The 23,510-nt window shown below is 37.5% G+C and overlaps 1 protein-coding gene across 1 annotated transcript; it reads left to right on the top strand.

The window, feature by feature from the left end:
- Positions 1-1,083: 1,083 nt before the first annotated feature.
- Positions 1,084-10,941, top strand: LOC149253810 (uncharacterized). The gene is made up of 6 exons (XM_089454596.1): positions 1,084-1,678; positions 1,871-2,246; positions 2,757-3,260; positions 3,384-4,183; positions 4,379-4,563; positions 10,780-10,941. Exons 1-6 carry the CDS (start codon positions 1,084-1,086, stop codon positions 10,939-10,941), a joined length of 2,622 nt encoding a protein of 873 aa, XP_089310722.1.
- The last annotated feature ends 12,569 nt before the right edge of the window (positions 10,942-23,510 follow it).

Raw genomic sequence — 23,510 nt, 5'->3', positions numbered from 1 at the left:
CACAGATCGATGCTATTATGATGATTGACATATAGGTTAAAACCATAACTTAAACCGCTGATTTGATGACAGAGGTAATTACATGCTAAATATAAACGACAATAGTTTATGTGACTAAGCTTATGATGGTGCAGATATCATAGTAATTGTTAAGAATGACATGATTGCATACGATTAAGTTAATGGTGGAATAGACATCATAACGAAATTTTTTTACTTTACATGCTTAAAGTCAGGATAGATATGTGACAATTGGTATCAGAGCCCGGGTTGCCATATTGTGGCCTCTGGGATATGAATAGCATGTTTTCCTTTAAAAAAAGTCCTTATAGTATTGATATTTCTTGATTGAGGTGATAAAAAAAAATTTGTGCCAGAAGCTCACAATGATTGACTGTTTTATGATTAGAACAGACCAGGTGAATACAGGGAAAAATGAATCCGGGAAACAACTCAGAATTGTGGGTGCAGCTGGGAGAGGAGACTCGTAGTACAAATCTGGCCATATTAGAAACAGTTCAAGAGCTGAAGAATGAAATGGCTCGGCTACGTGAAGACAATGCACGTTTGACAATGGAGCAGGAAAGGATATTAAAAAGTTTGTCTGACAAACAGAACCCGCCACTGGCCAACCCTAGTGCAGAGCAACAAAGAATGACGGAGGAGCAGCATTATCACGCAGAATCTGAGATTCCAGAAGATGGAGAAGATCAATCTGATAATGCCTCTGAACAACAGACTTCAAAGCGACAGAAGGTGGAATTGCAGGGAGAATTCCGGAAAATCAAACCCCCACACTACGATGGAGAGCAAGAGGAAGCAACTGAAGCATGGCTGATTAACATGAGTAAATATTTCTAGCTATATGAGTATGACCATAACCTGAAGGCGAGATTGGCCATATTTCAGTTGCAAGGGAAGGCAACATTGTGGTGGGAAGAAGTTAAAATCGTAAAGGGGGTAAGTGAGCGAACCATAACATGGGAAAATTTTCAAAAATACTTTAAAGAGAGATATTTGACAGAGCGCTTTTATGATGAAAAAGCCAAGGAATTCCATGATCTGTGATTAGGACAGCAGACCATGGATGAGTTCATCAATCCATTCACCTCCTTGCTCCGTTATGTACCCTACCTTAAAGAAGAAAAAGCAAAGGTGCAGAGGTTCGTTAGCAGCTTGCCCATGTATATGAGAGAAAGGATTGAATTTGACAATCCCAGAACCATGGACGAAGCTATCCGTAAAGCCAGAATGTGCTACCAACAGAACAAACAGAAAGGGGACAGTTCCAACAGGAAATGGAATGAGAAAAAGGGTAGTAAAATTGTGGGAAACAGTAGAGGAGGTCGAGCTGGTGGAGCTAAAGGAAGTGTCAAAGGCCAGAGTAGCAGAGCAACACCAAGAAGCTCATTCAGGCCCAAGCCTGTTAGTGAAACTAGAATGGGAGAGCCATCCATCAAATTGGATAATGAGGGAGTAACCAGACCCCCAGTACAGTGCTGGGGCTGTGGCGGACCACACTATGTCAAGAACTGCCCGCAGCGGAAGGGAACTGATCAGATCTCTCAGATTCATGAGGCATCAACCGTGGGCGACGTGGGACGAAGTGTGCACAAAATTAATGCAGCCTTGGACGACCGCCAGGCAGAATATCAGCCCACCATGGTAGAATTCGAAGGTAAAATCTCAGACTTTTCTATCTCTGTTCTAATTGACCCAGGAGCTACTTTAAGTTACATTAGTCCAAAGATAGTTGAAAGGTGTAAATTGCAGCCTGAAAAATTCAAGAATCCGTGGCTGGTACAGCTAGCTACAGGGGCTAAAAGACGAGTAATGGCAAAAATCAGAAACTGTTCCATAACGGTGGCAGGACAGCCGGTGGTAGCAGATCTGAACATGCTTCCACTTGGGTCCTATGACGTCCTGATTGGGATGGATTGGTTAGAAAAGCATTGGGCTTTAGTGAACTGTAAAACGAAAGCTATACGATTCAAGGATGACTCGGGAATGGAACAGGAGATGCAGGGAATTAAACGGCCAGTGCAGGTCCGGCCTATCACTGCATCCCAGTTAGTGAAATGCATTAGGAAAAGATGCCAAGTGTATGCCATTCAGGTAAATTATGCAGAAACCAAAGATAAAGGGAGTCCGCTAGACCATCTTCCAATAATAAAAGAATTCGCGGACGTGTTTCCGGAGGAGATTCCTGGACTACCTCCGAAAAGGGATATTGACTTCACCATTGAGTTAGTACCAGGTGCTGCCCCAGTTTTGCGGACACCTTATAGGATGAGTGTACCTGAGTTGACTGAGCTGAAAATGCAATTACAAGAATTGTTGGATAAAAATTATATCCGTCCCAGCGTATCTCCATGGGGAGCACCGGTGCTATTTGTCAAGAAGAAAGATGGAACCTTTCGAATGTGTATTGATTACCGGCAGCTGAACAAACTCACAATCAAAAATAAATACCCCTTACCTCGAATTGATGAGCTTTTTGACCAGGTCAAGGGGGCGACAGTATTCTCCAAAATCGACTTGCGATCTGGTTATCATCAGATCAGAATTAAAGAAGAAGATATTGCAAAAACAGCCTTTAGAACCCGATATGGGCACTACGAATTTGTAGTGTTGCCTTTCGGATTGACTAACGCACCCGCCACATTCATGTGTTTGATGAACAGCGTGTTCCATCAGTTTTTAGACAAGTTTGTACTAATATTCATTGATGATATTCTGATCTATTCTCGTTCCAGGGAGGAACACGAGGAGCATCTCCGGGTAGTGCTGCAGACCCTGCGAGAGCATCAGCTGTATGCTAAATTCAGCAAGTGCGATTTCTACAAAGAAGAGATTCAGTATTTAGGCCATGTGATCACCAAGGAAGGGATTGCAGTGGATCCTGAGAAAATTAAAACCATAATGAATTGGCCTGTGCCTAAAGATGTGGCAGATATCAGATCTTTCATGGGGTTAGCGGGGTACTACAGAAGATTCGTGGAGGGTTTCTCGAGGGTGGCATATCCTATCACATCTTTACAGAAGAAAGGAAGGGCATTCAAATGGACTTTGGAATGTCAGCAAAGTTTTGAACGACTTAAACACCTACTCACTACGGCTCCCGTCCTAAGCATAGCTGATCCTAATAAGGATTATGTTGTATGCACTGATGCTAGTCGGGAAGGCGTTGGGGGTGTACTAATGCAAGAAGGGAGAGTTATCGCATATGAGTCAAGGAAGCTGAAGGAACATGAGCAAAAGTATTCTGCCTATGACTTGGAGTTGGCAGCCGTCATACATGCCCTTAAAATGTGGCGACATTATCTTTTGGGTAGGAAATTTCTGTTATTAACAGACCATCACAGCTTGACAAACTATTTCAGTCAGCCCACTCTGAATGAAAGGCAAGCCCGTTGGGCAGATTTCTTAAGTGGATTCGATTTTGATATCAAGCATCTGAAGGGAAAGGAAAATCGCGTAGCAGACGCTTTAAGCCGAAAAATACAATGTTTATATGAAGTCACTCTCAGCAAGTGGGAAAGCTCCTTTCAAGAAAAGATTAAAAGAACAGCAAACCTGGATGCCGAATATCAGCAAATGAAGCAACAAAAGTCGCTTTCCAGCCAGGAAAACCAACAAGGGTATGAAGTGAGCAAGGATGGAATGCTGTTTTACAAACAAAGACTGTTTGTACCAAATGACAATAATCTTAGAAACTTAATTCTGAATGAGTTTCATACCAGTCACTACTCAGGTCATCCGGGATACCAGAAAATGCTTGTTGCACTTCGGAAGGAGTACTACTGGCCAGGGATGAAAAGACATGTAGCTGAATATTTAGCGCGATGTTTAGAATGCCAGCAAATCAAAACAGAGCATCAGCATCCAGCTGGGCTATTGCAACCCCTACCAATTCCGGAATGGAAATGGGAAATTATATCCATGGATTTTATAACTGGGTTGCCTAGAACAAAGAGGAGCAATGATTCTATTATGGTGGTAGTTGATAAACTGAGTAAAGCAACCCATTTCATTCCAGTGCAATCGACCTACAAAGCAGTCAAAATTGCACACATATTTATGCAGAACGTGTTCAGACTCCACGGGCTTCCGAAGACTATAATATCATATCGGGATGTAAAGTTTACATCCGCTTTCTGGAAAGCATTATTTGCAGAACTGGGTACACAGTTGAACTTTAGCACAGCATACCATCCCCAGACTGATGGACAGACGGAGAGAGTAAATTAGGTGTTGGAAGACATGCTGAGAGCATGTGTAATGCAAAAACCGACTCAGTGGGAAGATTATCTACACCTGGTGGAATTCGCTTATAACAATGGATATCATACATCAATCCAAATGTCTCCATTTGAAGTCCTGTATGGACGCAAATGTCGGACGCCCTCAAACTGGAGTGGCCCGGAGGATAAGTTGAGATTGGGACCTGAAATGCTGAAAGAAATGGAGGACATGGTCAAAAGAGTGCGAGCTAACTTGAAAGCCGCTCAGGATCGGCAAAAGAACTTTGCAGATCGAAAAAGAAGGTTTAAAGAGTATCAGGTGGGCGATCACATTTATATAAGAATTCAAGCCAAGAAGAGTACTCTGCAATGGAGCAGTTGTGCCAAACTCGCACCTCGTTATTTTGGACCAGTAGCATATCAGCTAGCCTTACCAAGCCACATTAGAATTCATAATGTCTTCCATGTATCCATGCTTAAAAAGTATATTTATGACCCTAAGCATGTGATCAAGTGGCAAGATATACGGGTCGAACCGGAAGGAGAGGTCCTGGTCGAGCCGCTGAACATTCTCGACAGGAGAGAAGTACATCTGCGGAAGCGGGTTATTACCCAAATTAAAGTGCAGTGGCAGCACTATGGGCCGGATGAGGCTACTTGGGAAGATGAAGAGCTTTTTCAGAAAGCTTATCCGGAGCTGTTTGAGAATACTGGACATCGGGACGATGTCCAAACTCAGGGGGGGAAGATGTGATGACCCCGTAAATGTAATTATTTAAAAAGTTTACTGTGGTAAAAACTGAATGACATTGAGAAACTTATTTTCTTTTAAAGAGTAATCTGTTAATTTTAAATATGCATTTAAAGTAATGTTTAAAGAATTACTCAGAAAAGCATTGGGGTTCCCAAAAGGGAAAGCAGTTAATGAAACTGAAAATAACCACCTCCCTTAACTGGAAGGATTTCCAGGAAAAGGAAAAGGGGTGGATAGTTTTCTTTCTGTGCTGTAGAGACAGACAGAGGAGAAAAGAAGGAAAAACCTTGTTTGGACTATGTCTGGTAGTGATCAGATAGTCAAGCACTAGGTGCTGTCTTACTGAGGATTGTGATCCGGTAAGGATAAGCTCGGGGGGAGACTCAGGTCCCGGAGGACAAGTCTCACGGATGGGTGGATAACGAGCTTGACACAGGGATTTACAGGAGGTTCACTGAAGAGATTTCCTATCAGCAGCAACAGGTAAGTAACTAAAACTCTGAAGTATCTGTAGTTGTTTATACAGTAGAGGTAATTTAGAATACCATTAGTTATCAGCGACTGAATCTCTATATATTGGTAATAGTATAGCTGTAGTCGCTTATACAAGAACCGGAATGCAGACCGTTATGTTTTGGATAATACCATAGTTGCTCGCATAACTGTAATGGGAAAATAAACTGTTACAATAGCATGAAATACTTTAGCTAGAGGTGGGGTTAGAGAGTACAGGTTGGGTAACAGGCGAACAGGCCCGAGGTCCTGTAGGAGAATCAACCCTACCATACAATGAACATAGAAGGTCGAATAACTATTAGCTGTATAATCATAAACTGGAAAAGAACTCCTTAGATAATTCTCCGGTGGCTAGACCGGAGGGTCGGTAGAGTCGAGATCAAACCCTTAAGACTCAATTTGGGGTCGAGTCTATGACAGGGTTGACTCAGAGGATTCCTGTGGCAGGCCGCAGCCGGTCTCTGCTAATATTCCTTTCAAAATAAACAGTTCGAAAAACCTAGCATAACCCATGCATGGCTTGCAAATGATACTCAAATCTGAGCGGTAATACTGTAAACAGATTCCATAGCCTTAACCCTGAATACGCGACAGCGTGATACAACAACATATAGACCGTTAACAATAAAACAGTATTACTTCCTCTATAGACAAACAGCATTATTTTATCAACAGGTAATAGTATCTTTCTATGAATCAACAGACGGTATTGTGTATGCAGATGGATAGAATCAAGCTATAACCATCAGAGAAATCATCCTACCCTAGTTCATGGGTAGTCATGTGTAAATCGTGTAGTCACGAAGAAAACCAGAATTGTTATGACTGAAATAAAAGCCGGCCAAATCATAACATTCACAACAAGAATTATCGAGCAAAACTATATAAGCGCACCGGATCTATTTCTCAATAATAAAGGAACAATATACAATTATATCCGAAGTCTGAATGTAAGTTCCAAAGGTCTTTTCGTGCCAGATCTTGACCCCGAGTTCGTCCTTGCATCTATGGAAAGAGATGCAGGCAAACTCGTTTGAAAACCCTCAAGTCCGGTGGTAGAAGGAACCAAGGCCGACATAAATCGAAGATATGATAGTATCAGTTAAAACCCAGAACGAGAAATTTAAGAAATAAGCAAACTGTATAATGTTCAAGCCAACCCTTATAGGGAAATTTCATGCGAAATATGAAAATAAACTATATAGTTAACATGGCATCGTATTACAATAAAGGACCGTCAAAACCATCTGGCTCAGTTCCAAATAAATTAATACAGTAGAAAACTTGATGGGTATATAACGTCTGCCATCGATTCAAAGTAGACATTACAAAAACATTATGCAGGAAGCTACACAGGCACAGTCGAGCTGTACAGCCTCATGGCCTTGAGACCCAGACTCAAACTGCCGTGGAAAAGAAAGATTAACCAGCTTCCACCATAAAAATCAAACCCTACGCATGAACCCATAGCTCACAAGGTCTTTGACCGCCATCTGCGTGAATGGTGGAGGTGTAAGGTGGTTGGGTTTACACATAAACCCGGAAATATAAAAACACAGAAGGAGTACAACCTGAAAACGTGTAACCTTAAGCATTTCCGTAAGGTAAGTTGAGAATGGTTGTGTACCTGTAATCATCCAGGAGGTAAACGCCGGCGAGGAGAGCAAACCGCCAAAGGAACCCAGTTTAAAGAATTATCTCCATCTGTCAAGCAACAGTATGCAAACGTTACTTCACGCATTAACTAGATTGCTCTAAAAAAATCAATAAGAACAATGAGAGATGTAGCTCTTACCCCGCAAATCCAGAGATTACATCCACGGAGCGATGACACCTTGGTGAGGATGCATGTATACAAGAAGCGGTAACAGAGAAATGGCGCCGGGTTATGAGTCAGACATTCAAATGCAATGGAGAAATGCTCAGAGCGTCGGAGCGCTGCATAATGACCAGCCAAATCGCAAAGAATCCGGAGCATGGGGTTTATAAATGTAAAGTCTAAACCCTGAAACGTGGAACCATCTCTGCCCTCCATCCCTCTCAGAGATTTCACACCGTTGATTATGGTGGTAAGATCAAAGTGAAGGCGCGGGAAGTCTCCAGCCTGTAAAGCCGTGCTCTAACCACGTGATCCGGCCAGCAGCCTTAAAGGCAAGTCCAAATGTCCAGCGGAGGGAGCACCAGCGTATATGTTGGTGGGATTATTGATAACATAAAATATATACATACCTTACCTTGGCATAGTACCAACACAGCTCGATGCTATTATGATGATTGACATATAGGTTAAAACCATAACTTAAACCGCTGATTTGATGACAGAGGTAATTACATGCTAAATATAAACGACAATAGTTTATGTGACTAAGCTTATGATGGTGCAGATATCATAGTAATTGTTAAGAATGACATGATTGCATACGATTAAGTTAATGGTGGTATAGACATCATAACGAAATTTTTTTACTTTACATGCTTAAAGTCGGGATAGATATGTGACATAACACATGAACAACTTATATATCTTTTAATTAATATTTTGTAATTTTATTTTTATTTATATACTCAATCAATTTTAAGTAACACATGAACAACTTTGCAAAGTAATTTTATAAACATCATATAATTATAAATATTTTAATTAATAATTTGTAAATTTCTTTTCTACTTATATATTCAATAAATTTGAAGTTGTAGTCAATAGAATAAATGATATAAAATTAGGTATTATTTAGATTAATGTTGCACATTAAACATTCGATAAAATTAAATAATTAGAAAATATAAATGAAATAAATCTAAATTAAATTAATATATATATATTTAGTTAAATTTATTTTATTGTAGTAGATTATTTTTATAAAAAAATATGATTAATTTTATAAGTTTTTTCTCAAAACATAACCCGATAAACTAAAGTTACTATGGCAATATAAAGGAAATTAAAATAAATGTTTTGGAAAAGTTAATTTTATAAATTAAGATAGTAGAAATAAAGATATCAATTTCATCGTAGTTTTGATATCTTCCCAGCTTGAAATTAATTAATTTATATTTAATAAAAAATTATTTTAAAAATTATTTTAAATATATTTATTTTATATATAGATTTATTATAGGTACTAAATGGATATGAAATTAACAAAATCTTTATAGTAATTTTATTTTTTATTCATAAATTTAATTTATTAAAATGTCATCTTGAAATATCTTTATCATATAAAATATAATATTATCAATTTATTATTAATTTAATTATCTTTTAATATATTTTAATTAAAAATAATATTCAAATCTCTAATTTATTATTAATTTGATTTTTTTATTTTATATTATCATAATAAATTAAAAGTCTACATTTTTAATTTACCTTTTTTAATCAAGTATTGTGACTTTTTCTTCTCATATAACTAATATCATAAATAACTTGTGATGAACAATAATAAGTAATTACAACAAATCATATTATATATTATCCATCAATGTGATGCAAAAATGGGTTCATACAAATACTGTAACATCCCTTGTGAAAAGTTAATGTTAGTAAATAGTGAAAGTAATTATTGAACAAAGACTTTATTTGAAAATATGTATAATCCTGTTATTAATTTTATGTTAATGAAAGACAATTGTGTTGGTACTATTTGAACTGAGTTATGATTAATCATGGTTAGTAACTGAGGAATCAGTTACATTGGAACCCTAACTACCTTGAGGTAGTTGAGACCCCAGAGGAAAAAGGGGGAAAAATGCCAAGTCTGGTTAGGATCAGATGGCAGAGAAGAAAGAAAATATTCATGCTATGTCTGGTTAGGATCAGATGGCATAAGGGGAAAGAATTTTCCTGTGTACGCTATGTCTGGTTAGGATCAGATAGCGTTTACTGGCGAGGCCAGTGTAATTGCGGTCGAGTAGGACCTGCAAGTGCTTGGGGGTGGAAGGACAAAGAGGAAATTCTTCCTACGGACGGGTGGATTGGCAAGCATTACAAGTAGGTTTGCAGAGAAGCAGGTATGGCTTATAATGCATACATCTACTGAAGTATTTCTGTTATTATTCTGTATTGAGAAAAACCTCTGACTGCTCTCTTTTAACGGAAAGGAAGAAAGAATACTGGTATCTGTGGTTTAGACAGAATTTAAATAACTGTTCTTTTCTTAAGAGGAAACGAGAAAGAAAATTAACTTCTGTGATTTAGACAGAGACTGAAATTAACTGTTCTTTTGTTAATAGAAAAGAGAAAAACACTAGCTTTTGTATTATAAACAGAGAATGAAATAACAGGCATACGATAAGGGAAAGTATGAAAATTCCATACGAAAGAACTTGCAACCATTCTCGAAATAAGAATCTAAACCGAATCAATAGCTTAATCATTTAACGACAGCAGATAATCAACAATAAAGATCGCTGTGATAAACCCTAGATATGTATTCAAGAACAGAATCTAGAAATCTTTTATACAGAGAATCGAAAACATAAATATCTATATGTCCATTGCTGAAGCCTGTAGCCTACATGTAACATCAAAACATATATATATATTGCCGTCGAACCGGTGTTTCCTTCAACCAGCTGGGCCGTAACACGAAATATACATAATATAAAACAGAGTTGTTATACGTAGAACCCCTGGCCCAATAGCCGTGAGGAAAACCTCAAAGAGGGTTAACAAAAACCAGATTCCATCATAACAGTTTTATATTACCGTATACAGGCTATGCGGAAGCTGAATAAAAGAATATACATTCGCTATTTATAACATAAACAATAAGAATGGACGCCGAGGGCAGAGCAATGGTAACCAGGGTTACATGCTCCCTCTGTCAGTTCTAGCCGGCAAAACCCCGATTGGTAAACCATTCTAGCCGGAGCTTATGCTCAGCTAATGAGGTATCCAAGTCGGAATCGAATGGCAACATATTACTCATCTAAACTGAGGTAAAAACAAAAGTATTCGGTAAAAGATATGGGTTTATATTAAAACACCGAACAGTAACTTGCAACAGTTCATTGGAAGCAAACGACCAGACAGCCGTGATACCATTCTATATATTAACAACATTAAATAAGATCAACCCTTTCAGGCAGAGACCGAGTTCAAGAAAATAATCATAGTCTGCGCTCCAAAAAGAGTACCAGTACACAGTCTGAGACGGTAAATTGCATATGATAATAAGTCACGGTGATACAATCAAACTAATGGAGACGGGTCTCGTAACAAAGGAGTTCGAATAACAAAGACTAAAAACTAAATGCCTTCAGGAAGACCCTGAGCTTGTGCAGGGGACAGACCCGAGATTCATTGCCCAGTACCCCTGCCAAGTGAATGAACGAAACTCAGACTTTGTCTACACAAAAACCCTGTATGCATTGCTGAGAGAAGTGTTCGAGGCTTACCTGTCGATGGGCGAGGCAGCTGAATGAGGAACCCTTGTTCCTTATGGTGAAACGATTCACCACCTGCACAAAACCTTAGCCCTGTTAGCAACATGAAAACCCTGGCGTAAATCCATAAAAAGAAACCAGAGCAGAGAAATGAAAAAACATTAACACTCACCCTAGCTGCACTTGGTGTCATGTAAACCTGAGTGTCGTTAACTTCAAGCAGTGATGAGGCCGAGTCGAATGGCAGGAGCTGCATGTCAGAGGCTAAAGGTCGGTGCAGTGGAATGCAAAAGAATTATCAACAGAGTCAAGCTACAGAGCTGCGGCAAGGCGGAGAAAGTGAAATGAGAATTAAGGTTACCCGGAAGTGTAAAACAGATATATAAATCGCTCCAGGTCATTACCGGTTCGTGGCATGGTTTAAACCCTCGATCTACAGCAAACGTTGACAGCCATTCGATTGCCGGTATCCTTTGGAGAGTTTCGACGGGAAAAATGACAAGGCCGAGGAGTCAGGGCCGTAGACCTTATTGTGCAGGGCGCACATGGTAGCTTGCCATCTGCCCTTCATCTCTCCAAATGGACGACGGAAACGCCTACACCTGGATCGAGGTTATGAACGCCGGACAGACTATCAACCCCGATCTCTCGGGATATGTAAATCTGAGTGGTATAGTTGTGCTCATAAATATGCTATTAACACTGTCAGTGCCACTATACAACTAACGGGTTCCCGGGCTAACACTATCAATACCATTACGATGCTATAGGTATACGTAAACAGTCAACGCATATTCCATAAGCTCTCGTTTGGTGTATAAAGCCTTCACTTCCATATGACTGTTGTGTAACTTAGATTTTGTATCATTAAAGCCGTGATTATGATTAAGGTAATGATGCATATGTGAATATGAAAATAAGAACCATATATTGAATCAATGATTATGTTTAAGGTAATAATGCTTATGTGATTATGAATGTAATAACCATATGTAGAAGAGTTATTATTGCTGTATTATAACAAAAAAAAAAATATTTGTTGGAAGCGTGACAAATTGGTATCAGAGCCCAAGGTTTACAACTCTGTGACCTTTGGGAAAAATTTTAAAATTACAGTAACATGAATATAAATAGTATCATGATAAAAGTTCAGAAGTACGCCAAAGATAAATTAAATCTGTTTAATAAGTTATTCTGAAGCAGGTAGTAGCAGAATGAGAAGAGCAAACAGTGCTCCTTATGGAAATCTGGAACCACCATATAACATGGAACAACCTCAGGGAAATCCTGAGCTTTGGGTACAACTGGGAGCAGCAGGCCGCAATACTGACTCGACGCTATTGAGGACATTGCAGGAGTTAAAGGACAAAATGGCCCAACTGCGTGAGGATAACGCAAGATTGAATGTTGAACAGGAGAGGATCCTGAAAAGCTTATCTGATAAGCAACATCAACAGCAGTCACATCCAAGACCTGAACAGCCAAGAATAACAGATGAACAGAGCTATCATACTGAACCAGAAGAAACAGAGGACAGGGCAGAGACGCGAGGAGAGAAGTCTGTCATTACTTCTGAAATTCAAACCCCAAAAAGACCCCGGATGGAGCTACAAGGGGAGTTTCGGAAAATTAAACCACCTCATTTCAACGGGGAATCAGAGGAAGCTACAGAGGCATGGCTAATCAATATGAATAAGTATTTTCAAGTGTATGAATATGATCATCATCTTAAGGCAAGGCTGGCTATATTCCAGCTGCAGGCCAAAGCCACGCTATGGTGGGAGGAGGTCAAAATGGTGCGGGGAGTGAGTGAACAAGATGTGACATGGGAAATGTTTCAAAGATATTTCAAGGATAAGTATTTGACAGAATGCTTTTATGATGAAAAAGCGCGAGAATTTCACGATCTGCGGCTTGGACAGCAGACCATTGATGAGTTCGTAACTAAGTTCACATCCCTGCTTCGTTACGTACCCTATATTCGTGAAGAGAAGGCTAAGGTACAAAGATTCGTTAGTAGTCTACCTCTGACAATGCGAGAAAGGATAGAGTTCGATAATCCAAAAACCATGGATGAAGCAATTCGAAAAGCAAGGCTGTGTTATCAGCAGAACAAATCCAAAGGAGAAATTTCTGGAAAGCGTTGGACAGATAAGCGGGGCAGTAAAATGCCTACGGGTAGCAAGGGAGCACGCAGCAGTTTTCAGAAAGGATTTTCGAAGGGAGCCAATACTAAAAATCCAGCTAAAACTCAGAGCAGATTCAAGCCTCCTGCAGAATCCAAATACAGTGAACAACAAGTTAGACTGGACAATGAAGGCTCAGCTCGGCCACCTGTTCAGTGTTGGGGTTGTGGCGGACCCCATTATATTAGAAACTGCCCTCATCGGAAGGACAACGATCAGCTGTCCCAGATCTATGAAGCTTCAACAGTAGGAGATGTGGCTCGATCTATGCCCAGAATAAATGCAGCACTGGAGGATCGACAAGCTGATTACCAGCCAACAATGATAGAGTTTGAAGGTAAGATCTTTGATCGAACTGTTTCTATTTTAGTAGATCCAGGAGCTACTTTAAGCTATATAAGTCCCAAAGTTGTGGAAAGCTGTGGTTTGCAAACCACTAAGTTTAAAAGCCCTTGGCTAGTACAGCTGGCCACTGGGACCAAAAGACGAGTACTAACTAAAGTCAGCAACTGTCCATTAAGGTTAGATGGCCAAACAATAACAACTGAATTAAATGTACTCCCTCTTGGTTCCTATGACGTGCTGATAGGAATGGACTGGTTGGAACGACGGTGGTCTGTAATTAATTGTAAAACAAAAACAGTCTCTTACCGAGATGAGCTGGGTGTGGGAAAAGAGATTCAAGGCATCCAGAAACCAGTGCAGATTCGGCCAATCACAGCCTCACAGCTGGTTAAGTGTATCCGGAATAAGTGCCAGATTTATGCAGTACAAGTGGGGTTTGCAGATTCTGTGGATAAGGTTGCAACTGTTAAAGATATACCAATAGTGCAAGATTTTGCAGATGTATTTCCTGAAGAAATTCCAGGGCTGCCACCCAAAAGGGATTTGGACTTCACCATTGAGCTGATACCCGGAGCAGCCCCAGTGTCCCGAGCACCCTATCGGATGAGTGTGTCGGAGTTAACTGAGTTAAAGATGCAACTGCAAGAGTTGCTGGAAAAGAAATACATCCGCCCCAGTGTCTCTCCTTGGGGAGCTCCTGTGCTATTTGTGAGGAAAAAGGATGGGACCCTGCGAATGTGCATAGACTATAGACAGCTGAATAAACTGACAGTTAAAAACAAATATCCACTACCCCGCATTGACGAGCTGTTTGATCAGGTGAAGGGGGCGACCATCTTCTCAAAGATCGGTTTAAGATCAGGTTACCATCAAATCAGAATCAAAGATGAGGACATAGCCAAGACAGCTTTTCGTACTCGTTACGGACATTACGAGTTTGTGGTACTGCCTTTTGGATTAACTAATGGACCAGCAACATTCATGTGTTTGATGAATAGTGTATTTCATCAATACTTGGACAAATTTGTATTGATCTTCATTGATGATATACTTATTTACTCCCGGAATAAGAAAGAGCATGAGGAACATTTAAGGATAGTGTTATAGACTTTACGGGAGCATCAATTATATGGAAAATTCAGCAAATGTGATTTTTATAAAGAACAGATCCAGTATTTGGGTCACATTATTACAAAGGAAGGTATAGCTGTAGATCCCAAAAAGGTTAAAACTATAATGGAATGGCCTACACCCAAGGATGTAGCAGATATTCGATCTTTCATGGGGCTGGCTGGATATTACCGGCGGTTTGTAGAAGGTTTTTCTAGAGTTGCCTACCCCATTACCTCCTTGCAAAAGAAGGGAAAAGTGTTTAAATGGACAGCAGACTGTCAGCGGAGCTTCGAACAGCTCAAGCATTTACTTACCACAGCACCTATGTTGTGTGTGGCAGATCCCGAAAAGGAGTATGTAGTTTGTACAGATGCCAGTAAGGAGGGCGTGGGTGGAGTGCTAATGCAGGAAGGTAAAGTGATTGCCTATGAATCCAGGAAGTTGAAAGAGCATGAGCAGAAATATTCTGCCTATGATCTGGAATTAACCGCTGTGATCCATGCTTTGAAGATGTGGCGCCATTATTTAGTAGGGAGGAAATTTTTGCTAATGACGGATCACCACAGCTTGACTAGTTACTTTAGTCAACCCACTCTAAACGCAAGACAAGCAAAATGGGTGGACTTTTTGGGAAATTTCGATTTCGAAATTAAACACCTAAAGGGGAAGGAGAACAGAGTGGCTGATGCACTAAGCCGAAAAGTGCATTGCATTTATGAGATTGGTATCAGTCAAGGATGGTCCACTCTTGACAAAGAAATTGAGGAGGCTGCGGCGCAAGATCAGATATATTTGCAAAAGAAGCATTTAGTGCAGAATTCAGATACCCGTTCCATACAACAAGGTTACACCTTGAATACAGCCGGCATTTTGTGCTATCAGAAGAAGATTTATATACCCAATCAGAGCAGTATTAAAGAAAAGATTCTGGATGAAAATCATAGAAGTCCTTATGCAGGACATCCTGGTTACCAGAAATTAATCACCTCACTAAGGAAGGAGTATTACTGGCCAGGCATGAAGAAGGATGTTGTGGAATACCTGGCGCGCTGTTTGGACTGTCAACAGGTGAAGGCTGAACATCAACATCCTGCAGGACTACTACAGCCAATACCCATACCAGAATGGAAATGGGAGACCATAACCATGGATTTTATTACCGGTTTGCCAAGATCCAAAAAGAATAATGATTCTATAATGGTGGTAGTGGATAAACTCAGCAAGTCAGCTCACTTTATACCGGTTCAATCCACTTATCGTGCAGCTCAAATCGCAAACATTTTTATGCAAAATATATTTAAACTTCATGGGCTGCCGAAAGTAATAATATCTGATCGTGATGTTAAATTTACCTCAGCTTTTTGGAGGTCCTTATTTGAAGGTCTAGGAACACAATTGAGCTTCAGCACCACATATCATCCGCAAACTGACGGACAGACTGAGCGAGTGAATCAAGTGTTGGAGGACATGCTGAGGTCTTATGTGATGCAGCAACCTACGCGATGGGAGGAGTATCTACATCTAGTGGAATTCGCCTATAACAATGGCTATCACTCATCCTTGAAGATGAGCCCATTCGAAGTACTCTACGGCCGGAAATGCCGCACACCCTCCAGTTGGGGTGGACCGGAGGACAAATTCTTGCTGGGTCCTGAGATGTTGGAAGAGATGGAGGTCATGGTGAAAAAAGTTCGAGCTAATCTAAAGATGGCACAGGACAGGCAGAAGAATTTTGCAGATCGGAAGAGAACATTTAAAGAGTACCAAGTGGGTGAACATGTGTACATCAGAATTCGAGCTAGGAAAAGTACCCTCCAATGGAATGCCTGTGCCAAATTGGCACCGCGTTTTTGTGGACCATTCCAAATTCTGGCACGAGTAGGGCCGGTAGCTTACCAACTCGCCCTACCCAGCCATATTCGGGTCCATAATGTCTTCCATGTATCAGTTTTAAAGAGATATGTGTATGACCCTAGGCATATAATAAGTTGGCAGGACATTCAGGTAAGGGAAGACTGTTATATAATGTAAACTGAAATAGAATACTAGTAAGCAGCTGATTTAATTGTTATGTGTTTCAGGTGGAACCGGAAGGAGAGTTCCTGGTCGAACCAGTGAACATATTAGATCGGAGAAGAGTTGAGCTGCGGAAAAGAGTCATCAGCCAGGTTAAAGTGCAGTGGCAGCACTTTGGGCCTGAAGAGGCCACCTGGGAAGATGAACAAATGATGAGGGATACTTATCCCATACTGTTTTTGGATGAACAGCAACATCGGGACGATGTAGACTTTCAGGAGGGGGAGATGTAACATCCCTTGTGAAAAGTTAATGTTAGTAAATAGTGAAAGTAATTATTGAACAAAGACTTTATTTGAAAATATGTATAATCCTGTTATTAATTTTATGTTAATGAAAGACAATTGTGTTGGTACTATTTGAACTGAGTTATGATTAATCATGGTTAGTAACTGAGGAATCAGTTACATTGGAACCCTAACTACCTTGAGGTAGTTGAGACCCCAGAGGAAAAAGGGGGAAAAATGCCAAGTCTGGTTAGGATCAGATGGCAGAGAAGAAAGAAAATATTCATGCTATGTCTGGTTAGGATCAGATGGCATAAGGGGAAAGAATTTTCCTGTGTACGCTATATCTGGTTAGGATCAGATAGCGTTTACTGGCGAGGCCAGTGTAATTGCAGTCGAGTAGGACCTGCAAGTGCTTGGGGGTGGAAGGACAAAGAGGAAATTCTTCCTACGGACGGGTGGATTGGCAAGCATTACAAGTAGGTTTGCAGAGAAGCAGGTATGGCTTATAATGCATACATCTACTGAAGTATTTCTGTTATTATTATGTATTGAGAAAAACCTCTGACTGCTCTCTTTTAACGGAAAGGAAGAAAGAATACTGGTATCTATGGTTTAGACAGAATTTAAATAACTGTTCTTTTCTTAAGAGGAAACGAGAAAGAAAATTAACTTCTGTGATTTAGACAGAGACTGAAATTAACTGTTCTTTTGTTAATAGAAAAAAGAAAAACACTAGCTTTTGTATTATAAACAGAGAATGAAATAACAGGCATACGATAAGGGAAAGTATGAAAATTCCATACGAAAGAACTTGCAACCATTCTCGAAATAAGAATCTAAACCGAATCAATAGCTTAATCATTTAACGACAGCAGATAATCAACAATAAAGATCGCTGTGATAAACCCTAGATATGTATTCAAGAACAGAATCTAGAAATCTTTTATACAGAGAATCGAAAACATAAATATCTATATGTCCATTGCTGAAGCCTGTAGCCTACATGTAACATCAAAATATATATATATATATATATATATATATATATATATATATATATATATATATATATATATTGCCGTCGAACCGGTGTTTCCTTCAACCAGCTGGGCCGTAACACGAAATATACATAATATAAAACAGAGTTGTTATACGTAGAACCCCTGGCCCAATAGCCGTGAGGAAAACCTCAAAGAGGGTTAACAAAAACCAGATTCCATCATAACAGTTTTATATTACCGTATACAGGCTATGCGGAAGCTGAATAAAAAGAATATACATTCGCTATTTATAACATAAACATTAATAATGGACGCCGAGGGCAGAGCAATGGTAACCAGGGTTACATGCTCCCTCTGTCAGTTCTAGCCAGCAAAACCATGATTGGTAAACCATTCTAGCCGGAGCTTATGCTCAGCTAATGAGGTATCCAAGTCGGAATCGAATGGCAACATATTACTCATCTAAACTGAGGTAAAAACAAAAGTATTCGGTAAAAGATATGGGTTTATATTAAAACACCGAACAGTAACTTGCAACAGTTCATTGGAAGCAAACGACCAGACAGCCGTGATACCATTCTATATATTAACAACATTAAATAAGATCAACCCTTTCAGGCAGAGACCGAGTTCAAGAAAATAATCATAGTCTGCGCTCCAAAAAGAGTACCAGTACACAGTCTGAGACGGTAAATTGCATATGATAATAAGTCACGGTGATACAATCAAACTAATGGAGACGGGTCTCGTAACAAAGGAGTTCGAATAACAAAGACTAAAAACTAAATGCCTTCAGGAAGACCCTGAGCTTGTGCAGGAGACAGACCCGAGATTCATTGCCCAGTACCCCTGCCAAGTGAATGAACGAAACTCAGACTTTGTCTACACAAAAACCCTGTATGCATTGCTGAGAGAAGTGTTCGAGGCTTACTTGTCGATGGGCGAGGCAGCTGAATGAGGAACCCTTGTTCCTTATGGTGAAACGATTCACCACCTGCACAAAACCTTAGCCCTGTTAGCAACATGAAAACCCTGGCGTAAATCCATAAAAAGAAACCAGAGCAGAGAAATGAAAAAACATTAACACTCACCCTAGCTGCACTTGGTGTCATGTAAACCTGAGTGCCGTTAACTTCAAGCAGTGATGAGGCCGAGTCGAATGGCAGGAGCTGCATGTCAGAGGCTAAAGGTCGGTGCAGTGGAATGCAAAAGAATTATCAACAGAGTCAAGCTACAGAGCTGTGGCAAGGCGGAGAAAGTGAAATGAGAATTAAGGTTACCCGGAAGTGTAAAACAGATATATAAATCGCTCCAGGTCATTACCGGTTCGTGGCATGGTTTAAACCCTCGATCTGCAGGAAACGTTGACAGCCGTTCGATTGCCGGTATCCTTTGGAGAGTTTCGGCGCGAAAAATGACAAGGCCGAGGAGTCAGGGCCGTAGACCTTATTGTGCAGGGCGCACATGGCAGCTTGCCATCTGCCCTTCATCTCTCCAAATGGACGACGGAAACGCCTACACCTGGATCGAGGTTATGAACGCCGGACAGACTATCAACCCCGATCTCTCGGGATATGTAAATCTGAGTGGTATAGTTGTGCTCATAAATATGCTATTAACACTGTCAGTGCCACTATACAACTAACGGGTTCCCGGGCTAACACTATCAATACCATTACGATGTTATAGGTATACGTAAACAGTCAACGCATATTCCATAAGCTCTCGTTTGGTGTATAAAGCCTTCACTTCCATATGACTGTTGTGTAACTTAGATTTTGTATCATTAAAGCCGTGATTATGATTAAGGTAATGATGCATATGTGAATATGAAAATAAGAACCATATATTGAATCAATGATTATGTTTAAGGTAATAATGCTTATGTGATTATGAATGTAATAACCATATGTAGAAGAGTTATTATTGCTGTATTATAACAAAAAAAAAATTATTTGTTGGAAGCGTGACAAATACCTTCAAACTTCATTTTCTATTAAATTTGATAAATTTTAATATTTAAATTATAAATAATAGTTTATCATTTTTTAATTACAACATTTGTAATTCGAAGAAGAATATAATTGGAGCATCTTCACCACTATTATTAAAATCATCTACCCTCATGCACCCCAATTCCAAAATAAATATGAACTCCATGTTATTGCCTCTAATATGAGCAATTGTTGGTTGAGCTAGACTAAAACTTCAAAATATAAATATTAAAAGAAATGAAGATAAAAATATAAAAAAGAAATTCATTTATATTAAAATGAATTTTATTTATATCTATGTTAAAATAGAAATGAAGATAATCAATAAATTAAAATATAAATAAAGATAATCAAAATAATAATACTCACAAAAGCTTAAAAAGTTTGAAATAGATTAAACAACTCGGTTTACTACTAAAATATAAATGAAGATAATCAAAATAATAATTAATTAAATATAAATGAAGATAATCAAAATCTAATCAAAATAATAATTAATTAAATATTTGAAGCTAATTTTATTATTAAAATAAAAAATACCAAATTAATAAGAAACTTATAATATATTTTAAGATGTTTTAAGGGAGGAATTTAATAAATTACATTTTTTTTATTGAATCTTTGTATGGACATGTAGATTTTAACCCTATATAATTTAATTATTGCATTTTTTTTTAATTAAATAGAAAGATGGAATGACAGACACATATTAATACAAATATTTTATCATAGCAATAAAGAAAATCAAAAATATTTTTCAAAATATATCTCATCACAATTCACTTTTCAATAAATTTAGAAATCCCAAAAATAAGTACATAGTCCAAGTGTCCAAACCCAAGCTTTTATCCGAATACTAGAGAGATTGGATTTTAATTCATCTGAATAGACTTCCTCTATTAATGATAAATTATGTCAAGGTCATGTAAATTATTTTGTGTATGTTTCTAAGATGTATGTAAATTATTTTGTGTGTGTTTCTAAGATGTATCAGTTTGTATTTCCCTTCTCATTCCATCAAAACTATAGAATATTTAGACTTTTCTCTTATGTTCTTCCTTTTGATCTTTTGAGAGAGAAGAGAATAAAGGTGATTCAATAGGAAGATTGAACAAGAATATTATATTTATCAAATTTAAATGAATTTGTTTTTAGTTCTTTTATATTTATTTGTCCCATAAAAACATCTCAATTTTCTACTCCAATTTGAAATGAAAACCACATTTTATAGTAACTCAAAACATTATTAATATAAAACTAATCAATTATAAATATAACATTATATTAGTAAAGAAAAAATAGCATAGTCAATATACATGTCATTTTCTGTCGGTAGCTTAGAAATGGAGATATTGGAAAAAAGAGGGGACTGATTCCTTATCATAATCAAAATTCTTAGTTTCATGAAATTGCTTCTCTGCCCAAAACAAGATTAACCCCTTTTCTTCAAATAAGTGAATGAGGAAAATTATCATTTAAACTTTTAGGAAGATGAAAAAATTGACACCAAATGTATTGTTATAATCAATACATGATTATATCTAGAAATTTCCTCATTGAAAATAATTTTATTTCCATTTGAAATTTATTATATCCATAACATTTTTACTAGATTCAATCTCAACTAAGAATCAACCCTATATTGAAAAACATTCTAAAGTTAGTTTGAGGCATCAAACAACACATTTCTGGGCCAATTCTTTATGATTTTAGCTCTACTCCCTTAATTCTTTTATGCACGCTATAGAATTTCCAACAATGCAAAAATCACCTCAATCATTTTTCAAATTAGGAAGTTATTTTTCGCATAAGCCTAATCATCATGATATTAAGTGAATATGATGTCATATCCCATTACACAAGCATGTGGGGCTAGTCATGTGTGGATTTTCAAGAATTTTCTAAGGGCTCCAAAACTTTAGCACTAATTGAGGGTTAAGGCAAGCAAAATTCCTAACCGTAGATCTATATCACTTTCATACTATGTTAAACACTGGGATGGAACTCTATGAAGAGAAATGTTCCATTCTTTTGGTATTGTTAATATTTCATAGTTAAGTAGAGCATCTAGGAGTAGGACATTGAAGCATAAAAATATTATGTAGCTGAGATTTAGGCTAGAGTGTCCATGGAAAAGCCATAATGAGTGCCCCTTTGTTTGTACGTACATTTCATACCTTGAAAAGAGAAAACAAAGCATAAACCTCATCTTCTAACTAAGTTTTATAGCATATTAAATTTCATATAAATTATATATTATATTCATTTATGTAAATGACATATTCATTTACATATTTCTTTTATTTCAATATCAATTATTTTATAATTTTTAACAATAGCCACATAATATCAAATCTAACTAATAATATATTACATAATTTAATATTTTAACATATTGTAATATACATAGAGGAAAAACATTCTATGTAAATATCCTCATTATCTTACATATCATTTAATTATTTTAAATGTAACAAGTTCATATATTTTATACATATCCTCATTAACGTACATATCATTTAATTATTCTAAGCGCAACAAGTTCATATATTTTATATAAGGTTGAATTTTATGTGAGAGTTTAAATTATTTTATAAATTTATTTTTGAAATGTTATTAATTTTTGGATGAACATGCCACTCAAGTTAAAAAAAAAAAAAAAAAAAAACTTTTATTTTCATTATAATAAAATGGAAAAATTATATGTTAAATTATTTAACAAAACAACAAAATTTTAAAATTATATGTTTTATTTTTAATTTTTAATTTTTAATTTTATTCCATGTTATTTCTATTAGATATAATTTTTAATCCATAAAACATTTTGATTTTGACCTAATTTGTTTAAGGTTTGGGTATAATAAGGGATAGCTTTTATTCTATATGTAGTTTTCATCTTTAACTTTCCCCATAAAATTTTAATTACTAAATTAATAAGAACTAAAACTTATATTTTAAAAATTATACTTGTGTGGATGTTTATGTTTATGATAATACATGTTCAAATTGGCATTGTCTATTGAGGCTAGAATTTAGTCTAGATGACAAATTTTTTGCCCAAATGTAGTCAATTTTTTTATTTTTTGTTTTTTTTAAATGGGTTGTTGGAGTGTGAATAGCTTGTCTCATGGTGGAAATGGATTAAGCCCCATAAAAAAAAACCCTTGAAACACCCAAATTCTTGAAGGTCGACAGCAATAACCCACATCCAAAAATTTCTACTAGATTTTATCAAAAACTTGCCAAATTTTCTATTATTTTCTTAAATAAATATATAAATCAAATTTCAAAAAAAATTAATTAGATTTTATGAAAACCCTATTAGAATTTCTATGGTCGCCTCATGATAGTATTCTGTTCAAATTTATTTGAGATAGAGTCAAACAGCTATAATAAAAACAAATTCTTTAATTATTTTTCCATGCAATTATGTGCTAAAAACTTGAAAGATGGATTAAAAGTTGGTTGCAATTATAACGCCCCATACGGCAGTTAGACGATGATGCAAGAATATGCTACATCAGTAGTGTGTGTATTTTAATATTATTCCAATGGGTTTAATATTATTTCCTTGGGTTCATAATCCCTTGGGCTTTTAGTATTGATCCCTTAGTTTTATTATTCCTATAGGTTTATAATATCAATCCCTTGGGTTTATTATTC

Source organism: Pinus tabuliformis, chromosome 7, assembly GCF_031772625.1.
Source record: "Pinus tabuliformis cultivar Carrire ecotype Pingquan chromosome 7, CPIR1, whole genome shotgun sequence".
Taxonomy (NCBI): Eukaryota; Viridiplantae; Streptophyta; class Pinopsida; order Pinales; family Pinaceae; genus Pinus; species Pinus tabuliformis.
Note: the sequence above shows the minus strand (reverse complement) of the source record. Positions and strands in the feature narration are given on the sequence as shown.

Coding starts and splice junctions, on each gene's coding strand:
- LOC149253810 (XM_089454596.1), top strand. CDS start 1,084: ATGGATGAGTTCATCAATCCATTCACCTCCTTGCTCCGTTATGTACCC. Junction 1,679..1,870: donor CACCATGGTAGAATTCGAAG/GTAAAATCTCAG, acceptor TAACGGTGGCAG/GACAGCCGGTGGTAGCAGAT. Junction 3,261..3,383: donor CTGAAGGAACATGAGCAAAA/GTATTCTGCCTA, acceptor AAACTATTTCAG/TCAGCCCACTCTGAATGAAA.